This window comes from Rattus norvegicus, chromosome 6, assembly GCF_036323735.1.
Source record: "Rattus norvegicus strain BN/NHsdMcwi chromosome 6, GRCr8, whole genome shotgun sequence".
Taxonomy (NCBI): Eukaryota; Metazoa; Chordata; class Mammalia; order Rodentia; family Muridae; genus Rattus; species Rattus norvegicus.
This window is the reverse complement of record NC_086024.1, coordinates 125055717-125077859: the sequence shown is the minus strand read 5'-3', so window position 1 is coordinate 125077859 and position 22143 is coordinate 125055717. Positions and strand designations below refer to the sequence as shown.

General features: G+C 46.3%; 1 protein-coding gene and 1 long non-coding RNA gene across 5 annotated transcripts in view; one reads left to right on the top strand and one right to left on the bottom strand.

Moving 5' to 3' along the window:
• Positions 1–2940: 2940 nt before the first annotated feature.
• Kcnk13 (potassium two pore domain channel subfamily K member 13) overlaps positions 2941–22143 on the bottom strand; it is a 104557-nt gene continuing 85354 nt past the window's right edge. For 3 of the 4 annotated variants that reach the window (XM_006240447.5, XM_063262443.1, XM_039112874.2), the window contains one exon: positions 2941–4588. In XM_006240447.5, the coding sequence (XP_006240509.1) occupies positions 3705–4588 (884 nt within the window). In that variant the 3' untranslated portion in view covers positions 2941–3704. The remainder of the gene's footprint in view (positions 4589–22143) is intronic. The other variant, NM_022293.2, reaches the window with a different exon arrangement.
• LOC120103599 (uncharacterized) lies at positions 4485–14812 on the top strand. Its single transcript, XR_005506193.2, has 3 exons — positions 4485–4619; positions 7865–7964; positions 14566–14812. It is a non-coding gene; the product is annotated as an uncharacterized LOC120103599 (long non-coding RNA).

Genomic DNA, 22143 nt, shown 5'->3' with positions numbered 1-22143 from the left:
ATCGTTTCAAAAGTGTTGTGTTGTATCAGGTGATTTGATGAGGTCAGCTGACACTAAAGTGGAACCTGTCTGGAACAGATACAAAGATTTGGTGGCAGGGGTGTGGGAGGTGGAACAAAACTAGGTACACTACTGAATAACAGAAGAAACCCAATCATTTAAATGGCATGGCATGCAAAACCTTTCCCAGCTCGATGCAGTGTTAGTGGGCCTCCCTTCTTCCAACCCAAACCTGCAGCCCACTGCCCACATGCTTTCTGAGAGTCTTGAGGCCTTCGCGCGGCATCACCTCCTTGGATCCTTCCATCAGCTTGCAGAGGGAGCTGGTCTCTACAGAGATGCGGCTCAGTGCCGTAAGTGATTGGCCCACCGTTTCCGGCACTAGGATCCCTAGGTGTTCTCACATAAAGAGCCGCTTGTTCACACAGTGGCCTGACCTCAGAAACAGCCCTCTGTTGTTTGTGTGCTGCAGTTCCAGATGTGGATACCAAGGATATGGGCAGAATGTGAGATGCCTTGAGGGGCCCTCAGTGTGGTATTAACATAGAATACACAGTAAGGGATAGTTCCTTCTCAACTCCCTCCTGGTTCTTTTGGCTCCGTCATAGGACAAATCTGATTCAGGTGTCCCCTTCCCCTTCCCTACATTTAATAAGATGCTTTCTGTTGTCGCTTAACAATGTGAAATGACATAGCTCTTTTTTAAAATTTTGTGTATATGTGTGTATGTATGTATATGTTGTGTGTATGTGCCCGTGCGCGCACATTCATGTCTGTGTGTGAGAGTGCATGCATGCATGCGTGCGTGCCTGTGTGTGCGCGTGTGTGCGCGTGTGTGCACGTACGTGTGTGTATTTGTGTGTGTGAGTTTGCTGTGAAGGCCAGCTTGTGTTAGTCAGTTTTTTTTTCTTCCATGGTGTGGGTCTCAGGGATTGAACTCACGTTGTCAGACTTGACAGCAAGCTTTTACCCATGGAGCCACCTCGTTGGCCTTTTGTTTTGGGACAGGGTCTCATGTGGCCTCGGCTGGCCTGGAACTTAATACCAACCAAAACCGGCCTTGAGCGCTGGGTCCTCTCACCTCAGCAGGCACTACTATGGCCACCTATTCTCCGCTTTTCTGAGAAAAGCCTTCGGGCTTAGAGCCTTTGCTAGGATACGGGATTTGGATAGAATTTAATAACACAGTTCTAGCTTTACTTTATCATCTTCTATTTATAGCAAGTGCTTACAGGCTTTCATTTGGTATGACGGCCTCTTTTAAAAACAAAATGACTTATGAGCTGAGTCGATGGGAATGTTGAGAAGACGGAAGCATGGAGTTCTGCCACGACGCAGGCAAGCGACATGGAACGAACCTCAGAGAAATGGGCTGCTGGGGTCACATTCCTCTGTCAGAGAAAACCCTGAACCTCCTACATAAAGCTTAAAGCACTATTAGTAGAGAGACCCTGAACTCCTGACACAGGATCCTGGGCCAATTGCTATGCCTTCTGGCTGAGGAGAGCTGAAAGCACGCCAGGTGGGAACAGAGGTAGCATAGGCAATAACGATAAAGGTACCGGCCACAAGCTTGCTCCCTTTCTGTACATATCTGCTACTCTATCAGGAGCCTCACCGACTCGGGCTTTGATTATTACTGTCTAAATTGTCCTGTTCACCAGTTCATGTCTGTGAGTAATAATAGACTTTATTAAGTGAGGATTCCTTAATTTTCCAGTTGTTTATTTACTCCTTCGTTCCTTCCTTCTTTCCTTCCTTCCTTGCTTCCTTCCCTCCCACACACTTTCCCCCTAACATTGATTCTCCAATGTTCCCACTAGGGAACTCTCAGCCCAGAGAAAAAGCAGCTCATGTTCAGAGACTCAGCATGGATTTTGAGGGAACCCAAGTTCAATTTTCTAAAACTTTGACTGAGTTGGACACCGTGGCTCACCCTGTAATTCCAGCATCTGGGAGACTGAGACTCAAAAGGTCACGTGTTCCAGGCCAAATAGAGCCAGGTGGTGAGAACCTGTCTCAACGAACGAACGAAGGAAGAACACTGCTGGCAAGTCGATGCCGGCGTTGGAGCGCACGTTCAGGAACCCACATATCGTGATGGAGCAGCTCTGTAAGCTTCCTCTTTTGAAGTTGACCCACTTGATGAGCCTTGATTGCAAGGCTGCACCTGGCCTCCTGATGCGCTGTTGTGGTCTCTAGGGACCTGCATGGAGAAGCAAGGACCTGCTGTATGCTCGCTCTGGTATCGGGAATATGAGTATCAGTAAACCGTTAAGAAGTAGCACTGAGCTCCTGTTGCTTCTCCTTAAAAGCGATGTAGGAACAAACTGGAAGATAAAGAAAAGGTCTTACAGCCTACAGAGAAACCTGGAGAGAGGGCTCAAAACTGGACAGAGGAGGGGCCGAGAGACCCAAGTTTATTCTCCAGATTCCTGAGTCATCCCAACTGCATCTAGCCAGGGCTGAGACTCAGATGAGGGGCTGGTCCCTGAGTTACCTGTTGCTTCTTTTGTGAAAGTCAAGGGTGGTATGAGACAATCCCTAAGGGTGCGCTGAGCTCCCAGACTCTGTTTGGCCCTTTCCTCGACTGGTTTTCTGCTGTCTTCCTTTCTGGTCCACCTAATCACTTGTAAGAGTGCTATGTGTAACCACTCCAATATTGTAAAAAAAAATGACTCCTGCTATGTCTTACATATTTTTCTCTTGCATCTCAGAAGGCTAGCAACCTCCATTCCAAGGAAGGATGCTCTAACGGCCTGGGAGCTTCATATCTCTGGCCGTGGTACAGTCTCAGAAGCCAGCCCTGCAGCAGATGAGACCAGAAAGCCACACTTCATTATGTGGCCTAGAATGTTATGCTCCAACCCAGACTCCAAGATGAGGTTCATAGTTCCAGCTCCTTCACACTGTCTGCAATGATTACCCATGGCCTCATAGTTAACAAAATGCGAATTTATTAAATTTTCAGTTCTAATAAATAGTCGGTTGCCTTTACAGCAGGCTCCAGGCCCTGGTAAAATGACATAATCCGTGTAACCATTCAGAAAGAACACAGTAAGCGGTAGGCTTTAGTTACAAGATGGGAGCTTTCCTCCTCTTTGACTCACTGCCTTCATCTTGCTACAACTTAGAGGTTTGAAGGTAGACTTGGTTTCCTTATCATCTGAGATCCAAAAAGATACACTAGTCAGATAGGAAACAAAACAAAACGAAACCAAGACTCCCAAACAGAGAAGCAGATATAAAGAGAAAGTTAGATGTTTTCCCTATTAGTGGAACCAATAATAGAACAAGGCCCAGAGGCATTCGGGAATGTTCGCTGCCTTTTCTTGAGGGGCTGGGTGAAGTTCAGCCGCCATTCACACTACATGACAGAGTCAGGCTTTTCGGGGCTTTCCCTCCCTAGGGATGGATCATGACCGGGTTGGGGTAGGGGATCAAAGCTGGACGGAAACCCATCTCCCCCAGACAATTCCAAACGCGAAATTGGGAATTCAAGGGTAAAGTAAGAGTCAGGGAAGATGGCTCCAGTCCCCAACCTTGAGAGGTTACTGCTGCCCAGGGCCAAGGTCAGATTTCAAAAGCTGGACTGGAGATGCTAATTCCAACAGCCAGAGACACAGCTGAGGTCCCTGGGGGTGTGGCAGTGACCTATCCCCCACTTGCCCTGGGTTTCTTCATGTGGCAGCTACTTCTGGTCCCTACCTGTCCCCACTGGTCTCTGCCAACCTGTTATTCATTACTGCAAAGGCTCCCACGCCCCCTGAGAACTCATCATCCCGGGAGGATGTGCTGGTCTGGTGGGGTCCACCATTGGCCATCTCGGACAACTGCTTCTGCAGGATGGCCAGGGAGACCTTGTTGGTGTCCTTCATGGAGATCATCTCCCCCGAGAGACGTCGCCCATCAGTGTCACTTTCCATCACCCCGTCCGTCTCTATGGAGATGTTGCACCTGTTCCGGATGTTGCCCGGCATCACCACGTTCCTCCTGGACCGCAGGAGTCCTCTTTGGCATTGTGGGAAGCACCCGCTATCCAGTTTCCTCAGGATCCAGTTCACTGTCTGTTTGATCAGGATGGAGATGACGTTAAACATGGAGTAGATGCAGCAGACACCCATGAGGATGAAGAAGAAATTGACAAAGCGGTAGAGCCCTTCGTTCTCATACTGAGCGTTCTGGCTGCTCACCAGGTCCCCGAAGCCAATGGTGCTGAAAGCCACAAAACAGAAGTAGACGGAGTCAAAGTAGCTCCAGCCTTCCATGGTGGTGTACAGAGCCGAGGCTCCACAGGAGATGGCTACTGATGCCAAGCACAGGATCAGCATGACGTAGTACACGGAGGGCTTCCAGCCAGCCAGGCTGTCTGCCTCGCCCTTTCTAGGGGCCTTCCCGTTGTCCCGGGCTACCGTCCCACGTCTGCGCAGCTGCTGGTGGTGGCAGGTTCTCATGACGTAGGCGATGACGGTGATCAGCCGCTCCAGAAAGAGGTTGAAGAAGAGGATGGTACTCGCACATCCAATGAGACCATAAAAGATCAGAAAAACCTTCCCTCCCGTTGTGGCTGGGGTCGTCATCCCGAACCCTGAAGAAGACAAAAGCCAGAGGAGAAAAGAGTGAGTGGAAGCCTGGCTGGGAGTGGAGTTGGCGTAGAGCAGCGAACGGTTCTAGACCTCCTTAACACTGTGACCCTTTAATACAGCTCCTCATGCTGTGGTGACCCCCCTCCCACCAACCATAAGACTATCTTGTTGCTACTTGATAACTGTAAGTTTGCTACTGTTATGAATTCTAATGTAACTGTCTGGTGTGCAGGATATCTGATGTAACTATCTGATATGCAGGATATCTGAAATGTGAACCACAAAGGGATCACAACCACGGGTTGAGAACCACTGGGGTATAAGGCTCGGAGGCTGGTAAAAGATGGGAAGAAGCAGAGTTATAAAATCCCTCAGCCCTAGCCTTTCTAGGAGAGCAGAGCATCCCTATCTCTGTTGGAAGGCAGATGTTCAGCATAGAGTTTGGCCTGCTGCAAGCCCATAAGGTGCTATCGTGTGAGTTGGGAAGAGGCCCCTCTTCCTCCGAGTGCAGAATAGATCCACCCAGGGGAAAGAAGTCTTAGTGACACGGGTGAGACGAGCTCTCAGCCTCCTTCCCTCCTTTTGCTGGATGCTCTTTTACACTGTGGAGCAGGAGCAGTCATAATCAACAGACCTTGTTCAGAGACACAGAAGCTCCTACAAAAGTAAAGACTTATGCAGACTCCTAAGAATTCCACACACACAGAAGTAGGGATAAAACCAGATGTGCTCTGTCTCCCCAGATCTCTGGTTCCGCAGGATGACTGGTATATTCTATGGAAAGCACTGGTCTTGGAGGTGGTACAGGGGTCTGTGGCAGCTGCTGAGAGGGGCTGAGTTTTGGGGTTCTGGGAAGGTTACACAGAGGGTCTTGGAAACCCAGGAAGTACTGTATAGGCAGAAGGAACATGCAAGCAGTAACAATGGTCCCTTTTGTGTGTGTGTGTGTGTGTGTGTGTGTGTGTGTGTGTGTGTGTGTGTGAATGTGCACGTGCATGCATTTGGGGACCAGAAGTAGATGTTGGGTATTTTCCTCAACTGCAGTCCACTTTATTTATTGAGCCAAGGTCTTTCGCTGAACCTGGAGCTCACTGACTCCTGGGCTTAGCTAGTCATCATGCCCTGGGGACACCCAGACTCTGCCTCCTGAGTCATTAGAGGTTCTAACTCTGGTCCTCACACCTTTCCCTTCATTTGCAAGTTCATCTTCCTCATTGTGTCATTGGCATCTCAACCATTATCCTTCCCTTGAAATTTCCTCCCAAGTCTGTCCTTTGTCTTGTTGCTACTGGTCAATTAGTGGCTGCCTGCCCTACGTTCCCTTGGGAAATGGACAGATCATATCTTGGGCTGTGTGGGTGTCTGGGATTATGACTTTATGGTGACCAGAGATGAAGTCAAGGGACCACCTTTCTCGAGCACCTTACCTTTGAGTCACAAGCCTGTTAGGCAATTAGTTCCCAACTATTGAAGGGACTTGGAGTTAGTTTGATGGACTCAGTGGATTCCCTGAACCAGGAGAGCTCTTGAGTATTCCCTTTAGAACATAGAAGGCAGAAGGCTGAGCCCATGCACTGTGTGTTGGGCCATAGCTGTGGAATCACCTTTATCTCCCCAAATCTTATCTTTTCCATCCAGTGATGTGTGCATTCATAACCATTTAACTCTACAACTAAAATCATGGGTCTGAGCTATCTTGTTGGGAAGCAAAAAGCCTCAAACCAAGAAAATAGAAGATACTGAGTTTATCCTATATCAAAATAGGACAAAGAGGAATGGATGGGCTATTTGGTAAGGAAGGAGTGAGAGACAAGGAACAATGGAATGGAGATTCTGAGTGTGAGGAGTCTTGATGGTAGAGGAAAAAAAAATCAGAATTATCATCTCTCCTTTGGAAACCTTGCTTCAAAAATCAAAGTATCCTCAGCCATCTTGCAGTGAAGGTTCTGATGTAGCTCCATTGTGTAGAGAAATTTGTTCTTCTCTCTGGTTAGGATCATAATTCTTTAACCTCAAGCTCGGATTAGGTGGTTAGAGTTGGAGAGCCTTGAGTTTGACACGTTAAGTGCTTTGGGTTTAACAAGGCTGTTTTGAACAATGTCATATTCTACCGCTGAGTCACAAGCCTCTTAGGCAATTAGTTCCCAACTATTGAAGGAACTTGGAGTTACTTGGATGGATTCAGTGAATTTCCTGAACTGGGAGAGCTTACGAGTGCTCCCTATAGGGTGAGTGCTCCCTATAGGGTGAGTGCTCCCTATAGGGTGAGTGCTCCCTACAGAACACAGAAGGCAGAAGGCTGAGCCCATGCACTATGTGTTGGGCCACATCTATGATAGGAATGGTTTTTAATTCCCCAAATACACATGCTGATCTTCACCCACAAGGTGAAGGTTTTAGAAAACGCTCCCGTGTGAGGTGATTAGCATGTGAGGGAGGGACCTTCATGGATGACTTCTGTGTCCTTATTATACCTTGGGGGCTGAGGATGAGACTCAGTGGTAGTGTGCCTGTCTGATAAGCTGGGCGTGGTAGCAAGTGCCTGTAATCCTGTATGTAGGAGAAGGAACCAGGAGGATCAAAAGTTCGAGGTTATCGTAGACTACATAGGGAGTTCAAAGGCAGCCTGGCCCAGACAACAACAAACTACAACAAGAAATACCTCAGAGAACCTCATCCTTTCCGCCATGTGAGAGCACTGTGAGGATTCTATGAGAACCTTGACCTTGGACTTCCAGAACCGTGAGGACTATATTCCTGTTTCTAAGCCAGCCTTGTGACATTTGTTACAGCATCCAGAATGAATTTAGACAGCCATCTAAGATGACCTGGACAAGCTTCTTGTGAGAACTTCTTCCTTGAAGAGCTGTAAACAATGTCTACCCTCTGCTCTTGAGATCCCAAAGACAAATCAAAATATGACCTGCATTTAGGCTCTCAATGACAAACCAAAGTATAGTTCCATCCAAACTTCACCCTGGGGAGCCAAGGCGTTTACCAGGCTTCCTTATAGCACACAGGGTGAGTGGTTGCTTACATGAGCATGGGTGACTACCACAGAGCAAAGTCTTCATCAGGCAAGGACGATGGCCTCCCATTGCCACATAAATGGAGTCCCCTGTTAATTTCCTCCAGCCTAGAGAGATACTTAAACTCCTGGACACCACAAGGCCATATGTAATTAGGGATGAACTGCATACAAATGGCTGGGAGGAAACACTGGAGTCTCAGGGGAGCTTCACTGATCCTTGATCCTCTCTCTCCAACCTCTCCTCTAGGGTGGTCACCTGCCAACACGCTCCACGTGATGGTCTTTTGCAAGCAGGCACAGTTGACCTAGTGGAAATGGTGACCCCTGACCTCAGAGCCTACAGCAAGGTAAGGACAGGAGGGGCCATTTACAACAGAAACAATGAGTAAAAGTACTTGGTTAATGCAAGCCTAAGGGAGTTATCTCACTCCAGGGCTTTTGAATTGAAGCCTCACTTTGGGCAGAGTCACTTAGGCAGCTTTGAGTACAGTGATTAGGAACTGGTGACGTGTTTCAAGGAGTGAACATTTCTGGATTCCATCTGTTGATGGACTTCTTAACTAAAGAAGGAGTCATTGTGATTTTAGGTCACAGCTGTCTCTTCCATCAGCCAAAATGGTAAGAGAAAATGGTAAGGGTGGAAGCATCATGGACAGCTAAGCACTGAGGGCCTGAGAAAAAGCCTGGTCGGTAATGTGCAGGGCCTTAGTTCAATCCCCAGATGCAGATGTTAAAAAACCCAGTATAGTGTGTAACTGTAATCCCAGCACTGGGAGGAGGACACAGGTGGATCCCTGATGCTTCCTTGCCAGGGCGTAGCCTACTTGGTAATTTCCAGGACAATCAGAGACTCTGTCTGAAAAATCAATGGTGGACAGCCTGAGGAACAACATCCAATGCTGATGCACACACACACACACACACACACACACACACACACACACACACACACACACACACACTGGACATGATGTGCTCATTAGGCTCTTGAACTCTTAGCAGCTGTGACTCTCAGCCTAACACCTGCCCAAGACTGGACCCATTAATTGTCCAGGGGCCTCTGGATGATTCATCATGGAGCGGGAAAGGACTTATGTGACCCCGCTCTGAGTAACTACAGTTAATGGTTGCTGAGGGAAGAAGAGATTTTTTCTTTACTGGTATAGTCACAAATAAGCTGTCCATTCTTCTGCAAGCAACTCTAATTAAATTTAGGTGGTCATGCTGTGCCTCCCGGCTTCTACCCTACTAGCCTGAGTTGTAGACAATTTAATCATGTGGGAGATAGATTGACAATGTTTACCTCAATATGATCATTCTGCCTGAAATAATAAATATCCATAAGTGTTAAAACAAAAGACACTACAGGCAGTGAATAAGTGGGTCCCTTCTTTGCAGAGGAAAAGGCTATAGGCCCTGTGACCAAGGCCTTCCCTGTGCTAGGCTGACTCCTCACGGATGTGTGCTGGGGGTTTGCATGGAATATGTGTGACCCTGAAGAGTCTTAGGTTGAAGTTTAATCTCTCCTGTTACTTATGAGGATGATAGACAACCAGTGTGATCATGATGTTTAGACATGGTCCAGGGAGGGTTGGTGTGGGATGGAGGTGGGGTGGAGGTGGGGGACTTCAGAGAAGAGGAGGGGGAAACTGGAGAGGAGAGTGGAAGGGTGGGACTGGGAGGAGAGGAGGGAGGGGGCTATGATGGGGACGTAAAGTGAATAATTCATAAAAAGTGGGAGTTTCAGGGTGTGGTTTTGATGGCATGGTTAGGGCTAGATAAGATCACCCAAACTGAGCCCCTGAATTGAATGCCGGTGGATCTATAAGGATGAGAGACCACGGCACCCCTCAATCCCTGCTATCTTAGTGCTCTGCTAGTAACGTGCCATCACTGATTGTGGTCCTCAGATTTGGACCGTCTTAACTGTGAGCTCAATAAACCTCTTTTCCTTATAAGCCTTAGGCCCACTCCCACAACTCATACATATAGATGATCAAAAAGAGAATTCCCTGGAATATGTCATTATAGTAACAGAAATCAGGCTAAACCCTGGGAAAACAGGCATCGCTAGTCTACTGGCCCCATTTGACAGAAGAAAGGACTGGAAAGGAAGTAGCTCCTCAAAGGCAGATTTAGAAAGTAATATCTTGTTTTCCATGCTTCCCCACCTGATTAAGCTGTCAGGGGGACAAGTCATCACTGGACCTAAAGGGAGGACATGAAACAAGTATGCATAGTTGTAGACTTTAGTTTCTGGTTTTTAAGTTAAAATATTTGTCATCATTATTACCACGTGAATATGTGTGTGTGTGTGTGTGTGTGTGTGTGTGTAAGACATGTATGGGTAGGCACATACATGGCTGGCACAGCACCTGTGTGGAGGTCAGAGGACAATTTCCTGAACTACCTTCTCTCCTTCCGCCTCTGACCTCTGACCCTTCTAGACTCTGGGACACCTGCTCAACTGCACAGCCCCACTGATCCACGTACACAATTCAAAAAGGATATTCTCCCCGAGTAACCTAACTTCCTCCCAGTAAGCCCAGCCTCTAAAGACTCCAACATTTCTCCTAGGCTGGGGACTCAAACGTTAGCACACGGATTTTGGAGGGCAGTGCAGATACAAACTGTAGTACCAGTTGCACTTCTGTCCTAGCCTACTCCTTTGCTTGATGAGATATTGTGATGGTTTTCTAACTGTTGGCTTGATGAGGCCTAGAATCACCTGGGAGATGGGCCTCAGGAATGCTGATGGGGGTTATCCCACTTAGGTTGATTGAGGTGGGTGGTTCCATCTCCTAGGCTTGCATTCTGGACCACATAAAATGGAGAAAGTGAGCTGAGCATAACCATTCACCGCTCTCTCATTCTTGATTGTGACCAGCTACAGTCCTTCAAGCAGTTGCATGACTTCCCTGCCATCATGGATTGCACCCTTGAACTGTGAGCTGAGATATACAGCGCACGAATTCACTCATCAACAAGGAGCATCTCTGACTGCCTAGGACTTTGTCTACCTGCCATAACCACTGTTCTGTTACCACACCTAATAAAATCTAATTCCTAAACATCAGATAAGCCTAATCTGTAGTCAGCTCTCTAGAAACATCTTTCTACAGATAACCTGTATGAACTGGGTTCTCTCGCACTGCAGACATCTCTTTTGTCTCTTTAGTTGTTAACTATCTCCCTCTACCATCATTTGTTAGGTAAATGTTTCCTCAAGAGAAAATTTCTAGGAACAATGAAAGGAACTATGAGAGTGCCCCACTTTTGGTGACTCATGCGTTCTTCGAAGGGACAAAGAAATGGGCACAAATTGTCTGGAAGCAAACTGGGGATGTGTAATAGCTGTCATATGTTTATAATGACATCAATTTACTATAACCTCCAAAGTATCAGACACGAGACTAAGGCCCCTGATGCCCACCATGTTATAGATTTGCATCCCCAAAGGCCATGTGACAACAGTTTGGCCATCAACCTCTGGCACTGGGTAGTGGTGGAAACACTTAGACCTGGGGCCAAGTGGAAGGAAGTTAGATCACTGGGGCCTGGTTCTGAGACTTCTCTCCTTCCTTCACCTCCTTCTCTCTGCTTCTTGTTCTTTCTGTCTTTTCTTTTTGCTTTTCAGCTTCCAGGACTGTTTCCTCATGTACTATGGCCAGGATGTTCTTGCCTTATCCTAAAGGCATCAAGCCAAGAGACCATGAGCTCAGATTCCTAGAATGAGGAGCCCAAATAAATCTTATATTATTATTCTCATCTCTACTATCATTCTCTCTCTCCCTCTCTCTCTCTCTCTCTCTCTCTCTCTCTCTCTCTCTCTCTGTGCATGTGTACATGTGTGCACGTGTGTGTGTGTACATGTGCGTGCGTGTGTGTGTGTGTGTGCGTGTGTGTGTGTGTGTGTGTGTGTGTGTGTGTGTAGGTTTTAGAACAACTTTTGGGAGTCCATTTTTCTTTTCATTGTAGGATCTAGAGATTGAACTCTGGTCGTCAGATTTATACGGGAAGCAAGCCACCATGCTTACCCTAAATCTTTCCTTTTAAGAGTTCCTTATTTCAAATACTTTGTCATGATAATCTGAATAATACGTCTCTCAACCACTTTAATGTCACATAATAGGGAAATGACTAAATGGCAGAGTCACTTAAACTGGTTCATCCATCATGTTTTAAAGCCATCAGATTTACCATTCCTGACTGCTCCGTCTCTAACCTTGTGTTTCATAGGCTAACACAACCCCTTCACGAGTGCTCTGGCTGCCAAAAGCATTTTAATGCTACACATATACACTTGTAAATATTCGTCTAATGAATATTTAAGGAGGATGTCCCTATGCTGAACTTGAGCTGTTCTAAAGGTGTCCTTTGCCTCTGTTGCCTTAACTTAACATTTCCCTCAGTTGGAAAGAATTCTTTGGATATAAAAGACAAATGTCTGAGGATAAAGTCCTTGACTAGAGTCTCCTAAAGAAAATGCTGTAAGTTCAAAGATTGAATATTCCAAGGTCAAGTGTTCCCAGCCAAGATATGCTTCTCCTGGGAAGTCATTACTTGGGCTTTGAACCTGGCCTTGGAGATCAAGTACCAGAAACAATATAAGTGGTTGGTAAAATCAGGCCAAACATTTTCTGAGTCACGTCCAACGGCAGACACTGTTGTCTGGCTTCAGGGAAGGGTGAGGCTCTGTAAGGTGGTTAGAATTGTCAACTCATTAGATCTAGGATCAACTAAGAGACACACAGTCTGGCCTGGGTGGGTCTGCCAGAGCCTTAGCAGAGAGTGCCCCCTCTTGCCTTCACCCTTGCTGGTGTCAACTCTCTTTGCTGTCATTGGGTTCTGACTTCCAAACATTGCAAAGTGAAAACCAGTGAATCTTCTGTGCTTTTGGTACGAAATTGGCAACCAGCTCCATGGATCCTCAGCCTCTCCAGCATGCAAATGGACTACCCAGCCAAGGTCCTGGAAGCCAATCTAATAAATACCTTATAAGAAGATGTATTTCTTCTGTCAGGCTCTCTCCAAAGAACCCTGACTAATCCAGAGAGATAAAGCAGAATGAGCTAAAAGAGCATGCAGGCAGAACTCCTGGGCTGCAGGCGGCCTGCATATCCCCCTCACCCACCCACCCAGGGAGCTTGTTAAAGAGTGAGCTACCTGAGTCTTATCCTGACACACTCCAATTCAGGAACCAGGGGGATGGAGGGCAGAATACCTCTATTTCAAATGGCTTGGAGTAATTCTGTGCCAAGAGTGATCAACCTCACCTGGTAGCAGGTAGAAGCATCCATCAGCTAGTGTCGGGGCTCTGGAGGGAGACGGGGTTGATTTAGGGGAAGGCAAAGAGAGTCAGGAAGAGTCTAAATTAGGGTATCCCCCAACATCCTCACAAAAACTAGATGAGGAGTGTTCCTGGAGATGCCTCCAGCTATGACAGAAGAGGCATTTCAAATGCTACAGTATATCAAGAACAATCTTCAGAAATATTAGGCTAACTACATGCCTCATGGCCAATAGGATGATAGTTTGTCTTTTCTTCTTTGAATTACAATGTTCTCCATGTAATCCGAGCACTTTCTACTTCCTGTATTACCCATGAGAAAGGAAATGAATAGAATTTTCTGTTGCTCTAACAAAATACCCAAGGCTGGACATTTCATAATATGAAGATGTTTATTTAGCTCACAGTTCTAGTGGCAGAACCTTAATAGCATGGAGCCAACTCTCCTGAGTGCATCGTGTCATGGCAGATGCTATCACTGAGGGAAGAATTGTAAGAGAGAGTGATCACATGGCAAAGATAAACAGAAATGAGGATGGTGGGCGGCCATCTTGGGCGGCCATCTTGCTATTTTTATAGTAACTCTCTCAGGAGAACTACTCAGGGTCTCTGGAGAAGTGAATCAATTCCTTCTGGAGGGCAGAACATTCTGTGGCTTCCCACTACAAATTCTCAGCGTTGCTAAACTAGGGACTAAGCCTTAACACACAAAACACTGGGGGACACACTCAAGGCATCTCTACTTGCCAATCCATCGTCTACAGTGGGGACCTTCTGTAGGGGAAGGTCCAGTTCTTAGAAGGAGGCGCCGGGGGAGATGAGAAGGAAGAACGCACAACAAAGAGATGCAGAGGTGGGACGGAGGTGGACACTGGTTCTAAAGATTTCCAGGTGGGCAGCTACTTGTTGGTGTGTGCTCAGTGATGGTCAATGGACAGTTTTGGGTTATACTACAGGTCAAAAGCAGTTTGTTTCAAAGTAGGTTTCCGACCCTTCCTATGTCACACATCCAGACCTGAGCCCAGTTCCTTGCCTAGACAATAAGGACAGCTTTGAGGTCTCAAATTTTCCCCTCCATGACAGAGAAGCTGGTTGATTTGACCATGGGGGACCCACAACCACATAACAGAAAGTTGATCATCACAGATACACTGTCGTAGAGAAGAGAGGTTGACTTAAAGAGTTTCCTCCTTTGTTCTGTGGACTGTTGGAGAGCTTTGAACCTTTCCACGTCCCTGAGAGGAAGGCCACTTGACTGTTGTTGTAGCTCTCAGAGGCAAACTCAGTGTCTCTAGGAGGAGGATGAGCTATGATGACAGATTGCATAGGCGGAGCCCCTAGACGGAGACAGACACTGTGTTCAGCGGTGGTGATCACATTTCCCACGGGAACCCCGCCTACTCCTATCACACTGGGGAACGCTGACAGGCTGAGTTTTACAACCTGTTCAGAGCCACCGAGCTAGTTTGGTGGCAGTCTCCGTGGTTCCAACCCTTCTTAACCTAAGTCCATCCTGGCTGCAGCTTGTTCTGGGTTTCCCTTTGATAAAATGAGGGTGGGGGACCCAGTGAACCCTAAGACCCATCGAATTACAATGCTCTATGATTTGGGTGCTGACGCCTGAATCTGGGCTCATTCTATTTATTTGTTCCTTGCAGGATTCTGGGGAGAAGAGCTCTGGGCATGTTCAGGGCTCCCCGGCCACGCAACCAGGCAGATTGCCTGTCTACCTGAAGAGTCGTCCCTTATATACCATCTCTCAAGTGACACAGGCATTGCAGGTTGATTGAACGTACTCTGCAGGATCCCAACGGAGCCGGAAGGAAGCAGTGTTTACCACCCTGGGCTCTAATGCCCACAGTAAACGCTGCACGCGCAGATGCTACACGTTCTTCCTAAAGTTAACTGTATTTCTGGAATTCGATATTCTTAAGGTTATGACCCCTCTTTCTTCTTACTAACAGCCAGCCACCTTTGACAAAGGAGTGGGGATCCTTTTAATAGAGTAAGCCATTTCACAAGTAACTCCTGGACTTAAGCGGTGAGTATGTTACAAGTAAGGTTTAGATGATTGCCATCCTAACTACAAAGCTGACAACAGGGAACGCGGCAAATTAGGGTTCTCTAAAGCAGATGCATCACCGTGAATTACAGTAATTTCTGTTCTCAGGTTACAAAAACCTGGACTCACGGGAGTCAGCACACACAAACTCCCGAAGAGAAACTTAAAATTTCATTTCCTTGAGAGAGACACAAACTACGGGGTCATTTGCTGTGTGTTTTGTGCTTCCTCGGGCCTTTTTCCTCCTCACAGACATCTGCTAGAATGATGGCTGGAATCAGCAGCAATAAACGCCACCATCATTTCTGACTTTACCTCATTTAAAACGGGAGGGGGGTTCGGGAGGAGGAGGAGGAGGAGGAGGAGGAGGAGGAAGAGGAGGAAGAGGAGGAGGATCGTGTGATTTACTTAGCTCCAGGCACTGTCCTGATTCTAGTGCTTCCTAACTCTTAAATCTTAAAAAGTATTTCTTAAAAGCAAGCAGATATAATTATGTTCTCTCCTGAACTAAATTGCCCTCCCCCAGACTTGGAAGAAATGGTTCAATTAAGTGGAGTGTTACCACAGGGTAGGGCATATGACTGAGGGAGGCTGCCTCGTCCTCAGCTCCAGGGAGAAGATCAGGCCAAGGCATCTTGAGGAGTTATCAATAAGAAGACGGCTCTGATCTATGGACTTCTGTCTGCCATTTTTAATTTTCGTCTGCAGAGCATCGGTGTGGAAGGATTCCCTAGACTGGGTCTTGGTACCCACAAAGCTGATATCTGCTGCAAGATCTAGGATGGGTCCTTTCCCTACCCTGCTCAGAACCCCAACTTTCCTATCTAGCGGCATCTTAAACATCTTTAGATTGAAACCCAAAGACCTACAGAACATTGGTGGCTCTCTGCCCTTTACAGTTTACCCTCCATGTGCCATCTTGTAACAAGAACAAGGGTGGCTTAGGTATGCTGAATGACATCATCGGGATCTGAGGTAGGGACTTCTGCAGGATTTCTGGAGCAGGCCTACATGCAGGATGCCATGTGGAATCTGAAGCTACTGCGTGACTTCTCTTGCTAGCTTCTCTTGAAGCTCGGTCTCTACCTTAGACTCCAGAGGATGAGTCTAAGACTTAACTGGCAGCCACCAGAGCAGTGTGGCTGTCAGCTCTGTTGTTGGGTAGACACTGGATGATGTCATTATTTGGAGCTTCAGTGTGGATAGAGTTCCTAAACTTAGCATACCTGTCATTGCTTCCAGGATCCCCCAGGGAATCAGCAAGTGCAGCCACAGCCTGGCGGTCCTTGTTTTCATGAGGAAGTGGTTCTTTTTTTTTTGTTTTTGTTTTGTTTGTTTGAGACATGGTTTCTCTGTGTAGCCCTGGCTGTCCTGGAACTCACTCTGTAGACCAGACTGGCCTCAAACTCATAGAGATCTGTCTGCCTCTGCCTCCCAAGTGCTGGGATCAAAGGCATGAGACAACATTGCTTGCCTGAGAAAATGGTTCTTCGTGTGCCCAGAACCAAAACCAGAACCAGAACCAGAACCAGAACCAGAACCAGAACCAGAACCAGAGCCAGAGCCAGAACCAGAGGGAATGTTAGGTTCCTGGAGGGTTTCAGTGAGCTATTGAAGTGATACAGAAATGCAAATGGTTTAGTCTAATCAAGTTCAAGCAAAAGTAGTGGGAAACCATCCCTGAGGACCAAGTTACTTCAGTGCAAAAGTGAAAGCCTAAAGTACAAAGAAGGTACAATCCAATCCCAGAGGTTGCAGGATGCCACAGAGGCGTTCGCTCGCAGCAGAGAAGGTGACAGAGATGGAATGGCAGGGGGCATTCAAACTCTTGGCATTGTGATAAAATGTCATATACGAATGCATTGTGCCATGGTAATAAGGGCCTTAGTTTGGACACATCTGCATGGAGTTTGGAATGGGTGTGTGTGTGTGTGTGTGTGTGTGTGTGTGTGTGTGTGTGTTTGTGTGTACATATAATATACACACATACTTTTGTTTGTTGAGACATGGTTTCTCTCTGTATTCTTGGTTGTCCTAGAATTCATTCTGTAGACCAGACTAGTCTCAAACTCACAGAGATCCACCTGCCTCTTCCTCCTGAGTGCTGGGATTAAAGGTGTGTGCCAACTCTGCCTGGATTTATCCTTAGAAAAGTCAGCTGTGTGGCGTTTTTAGTTTGTAAATTAATTAGAATAAAGTCCCCCCCCCTTTTGAGACAGGATCTTACTCTGTAGTTCTGGCTAGCCTGGAACTCACTAGGTGGACCAGTTGGCCTTGAACTAACAGAGATTGTCTGCCTTTGCGTCTGCCCCCTGATTCCTGGGATTAAAGCTGTGCTTTCACACCCGGCTAAGGTGACTTTTCTTTTTAAATAGGATTTGAAGCAAATGTTATCATTACAATGCTCTTCTGCAGTCCTCATTTCCTATAACCATGAAAATTTCTATTACTATTCTACAACTAAGCACACTATATTTTCTAGGAATGTGAAGCAGACTGACGCTCATTTCAACAGTAACTTTTTTTTCCCCCAAAGTACAGAAGAGATTATTGGAGGATTGCTTGCTAATTCACGGAGTTAGTCCATGACCATCATAGTAGCAGGCATGGCACTGGTGCAGCAGCTGTGGGCCTGCTTGTTGAGACAATAACCATGACTCAGGGAGAGAGAACCAACTGGAATGGTGTGTGTTGTGTTTTATAAAAAAGAAAAACCAGGGATATGTTTGGAGGAGGCATGGAATGGTATGGGGGAAGGGGGTGCCTTTGCAGGCCCACGCTGAGGCATCTCGTTCCCCTGAGGTACCAGTCACAGGATGGGAATATTGTAGAATAGAGTTTATTTAGGGCATGGGGAAAGGAGTTGAAGGGGTAGTAGAGGCATAGAAAGGAAGACACACACACACACACACACACAGACAGAGAGCGAGAGAGACAGAGAGACAGAGACAGAGACAGAGAGACACACAGAGAGAGACGAGACACAGACAGAGACAGAGAGACAGAGGAGAGGAGTAGAGGAGTAGAGGCTGGCCATGAGCACATGGAGAGGGGGGAGGGGAATGAGGAGAGGGGGGACAGAGCAGGAAAAGGGGTAAGAGAGCAAGAGAACAAGTCCAAGGACAGCTTGGGTTCTGTACGGAGACCCGCCTGAAACACAAAAATTTTTTTTAAAAGATTAATAAAATATCTTCTCAATTAAAAAAAAAGAGAGCAAGAGAAGAGGATCAAGAGAAGAGAGAGAGAGAGAAGAGGGGGCAAGCAGCCCCTTTTATAGTGAGTCAGGCACACCTTCCTGTTGCCAGGTAACTGTGGGGCTGAGGGAGCCTAGACAAAATGCCAACACTGGCATTTCTAAGCCCACACCGGTGACACGCCTCCTCTAACAAGACCACACCTCCTAATCCTTCCCAGAACAGTTCCACTCACTGGGAACCATCCATTGGAACACATGAGGGACAGTAACTCTTTAATCAAAGGTCTTGTCAAAATAAAAATTCTTCCTTTTCCCTTTGTCCTTCCTTATTTTCTCGACTCCCTTTGTGTCCCTCTCTTGATTTCTTCACTCTGCTTCTTTGAAAGAGTCTTTCACAGTGCAAACAACTCCTTATTTCTTTTAGAGGGACTTGATGGGCTGGTAGCGAAATGAACCACTGCCCTGTAATAAACTGGTCTTCAAGGGAACTGTGCTGGAACTTTCTCTTTACAATGTTTCGTTTTGATAATACTAGTTTCAGAAAAATAGTTACAGCTTTCCTTTGCCCAAAGCCAGGAGAGAAATTATTTTAAGTAAAAAATAAATTACATCTCTTGATTTATTGTGTGTGTGCAACTTTCTGGAGGTGTTTCTCACCTGCTACCACATAGGCTCCGGGAATCAAGGTTAAGCTTGGTGTTGAGTGTCTTTACAGCTGAGTCATCTTGCCAGCCCACGAGAAAAAGCCACATTTTGAAAAAAGTATTTGGGTGTTTGTGGTGCAATCAGGATCAGCATACAGAATGTGGCTGCCAAGGGGAATGTTCAAAAGTATGAAACCACCGTGGTTTGTTACTTATTTACAAAGAGAAAAAAGAGAAGGGGCGTGGGGAGGGGGGTGAAGCACAAAGGAGGTTTTTGTTAGGATGTATTTAAATAGAAAGAGAACAAAGAATGACATCAGCCCCTCCTGTGAACTCAGGGCTGGTAATGCCAGGGTTTCAAGTGAGTGGCTTCAGAAGGACCAATATGAGCCTCCTGGGGAGGGGAAATGGCACATTGTCATTCACTAAGGAACTGAAGGTATAAAATGCCATTATTCCTGGGGTGAGAGGAGGAGGGAGCAAAGGACTCAGAAGACAATGGCAGAGCACCCTCCAGAGTGTACTGTTAGTGGAGGCTCTCTGTAACAGACACAAAGACACGTTCCTCCGATGACGTCATCTCTGACCCCACTGCAGAATGGGTTCTACCGTGAAAGTCGCGCCAAAGTGCTGTCCCCCCCCCCGCCCGCATAAAAACATTCTCTGCCCCTCCCCCTTTCTCTTATCTGCTTCTCGATTGTATCTGCAGCGTTGCGACCTTGTGCATTCTCATCTCCACGTACCCAGTCAGCAAGCGTTCACTGAGACACCGCCTAGGGTCAAACGTTGCCCCACCAGTGGCGACTGGGCACCCACTGTGCTCGGCTTTGCCCCTTCAGGACTTTGCCTTTTCGTTCTTTGTATTTTCTGTTTCATTCTCTGTACCCCTCCCGCTCCCCGCCCCCACTTACTGGGCTTTTGTGTTTCTTTTGTGAGCTGGGTACTTTCATCTTTAGTCCATTCTCTATGAAAATACTTATCCTTTTTATTGACTTATAAGAACTCATATATTAAGAAAATTTAACTCTTCTTTTAAAAATATATTTTATTAATTCTTCGAGAACTTCATACAAGCACATGATGCATTTCGATCATAACCACTGCCATGCTTCCCAGATCCATCCTGCCTCCTTACCTCTCTCAAGTTTAATTTGCCTTTTGATATGCACCGCAGGTCATTTTTCCTGTATGCGTTTGTCTCTTATTCTCATAGCGATGTGTTGTGGATAGATGGAAGTTTAATTTCCATACAAGTGAACCAATTTGCTCCATTGCAGCTTTTTGGCTTGAAAGTCATTTACCTTGGGGAGGTACTCAGGGTTCTAGTATTTTAAAAATGGGCTGTGGGGACAGAGGTGGCTCAGCAGTTAAGCTCACCGACTGCTCTTGCAGGGGATCCAGGTTCAGCTCCCGGAACCCATATGGCTGCTGGAAGCCATCTGTAACTCCAGTTCCAGTGGAGCTGAAGTATGCTTCTGGCCTCTGTGGGCACAGCTGTAACCAGTACAAGCAGACAGAGTCCAGGCATGGCATTCATAGACATAAAATAAAAATAAAAACCTATTGAAAAATAATAAAAATGTTAATTTAAAACGTCAGCCGTTTAATGTTTCAAAAATAGTTTGTTTCGCTCTGTGTCACTTTAATTAAGGCTTCTGTTGAGATAATTGCAGATGGACACACATTTGTATGACGTATACAGGAAGGCTTCATTTAGCTTTTATCCAGTTTCCTCCAGTGATAACGTTTTGCAAATTGTAGTGTAATCCCACCACTGGGATATTGGCAGTATCCCGCCCATATGCCACTCATATGTCCTTTAGTGGAACTTAGTTCTCCACGACATTGTCATGCGGGTAGGTCCCTCAGCACCATTTTTATAGAGTCCATTCTTTGGCTACTCCCTCAAAATGTCACTTTTAATTAGAGTCAATAGGTTTTAAATTTGCTTTTGTATTCTACATTATGTTTTACTCTGTAGGTTGGGGCTGGTACCCCCCAAACACGAACAGTTAATTGTTAGTGACAGTGAGAACCTCTCTCCCTCCCTTCTCCTCCCCTCCCTCTGCCTTCTCCCTCCTTTACTCTTTTTCTCTCTCCTCATCTGTTCCTTTTCCCCATTTTCTTTACAAAGCCACCCTTGTGTATTCTGTGTTCAGTATTCATGGTGAGCTGCAGAATCATTCCGTTAAATACCAAAACAGATATTTGGATTTTGATTGGGGTTGCCTTCTATTTAGAGATTCATTAGGGGAGAAACGACATCCCTACCAAAATGTGTTTTTGTGCCAGGAACACAGTCTCTCTCTCTCTCTCTCTCTCTCTCTCTCTCTCTCTCTCTCTCTCTAACTATATGCTATTTTATCATTATTGATATTTTTATTGTGGTAAAACATACATGGCAGAAAACTTGCCACACTAGTAAGTTTTACATGTTCACAGTGCTATGACCCACAGCATTTCTGGAACCTGTCCACAGACCCAAACATAACCTAGCACCCATTACTCATGTGTCTGGTGGTGGTCTCTCTCTTTTCCATCCCTGTGAGTCTGCAGACTCTGGGAGCTGCACAAGGAGAGTCAGAGGACACCTGTCCTTTGTGCTGGCTTCTGCCACTGAGCTCTGTGCGTCCGTGAGCGGTTCGGCCCGTTGCAGCACGCCTCAGTAACTCCCTCTCTGCTCTGGCTGAGTGAGATTATGCCCTGGGTACAACTGGCCCTTCGTTTCTCCACACGTTCACCAATGGACACGTGAGCTCTCTGCTCCACCACGGGCTCTCTCTTCTTTTGGCTTTTTGGAGAATGTTAGCATGCAGATATCTCTTTGAGTTTCTGCTTTCAGTTTTTTGGGGAATAGGCTAACCAAAGAATTGTCATGGCACACAGCAGAAAGACGACCTTAAATGTCTAATTATTAATATTAATACAAATATTATAAATAAAATTTTATACCTGCGCCCAATAAAACAAAGAGAAGTTATTGTTTTCTTTCTGAGATAAGGTCTTATCTAGTATGGATAATTGTCTTTTTTCTTGTAGCTAAGAACGACCTTGGATTTCTACTCCTCCTGTGTCTAGGTACCCAGTGCTGGGATTCTAGGTTTGCTCCACAGCCACAGTATTCAGTTTGTACAGTTCTGAGGGAGGCAAGCATTCCACCACATTCCCAGCCACTCAGTCCTCCTGTTAAAGCCTTGTCTGTTTCCCTTTGGCTTTGATTGCCCATGACAGTTACTCAAAACCCTCATCAATTCCTAGCCCATGAGCTGAGACTGACTAGGTAGATTGTTGGTGAAAAGTCACCTCTGTCTTTGTGCTCTTGAGTCTTCCAGAC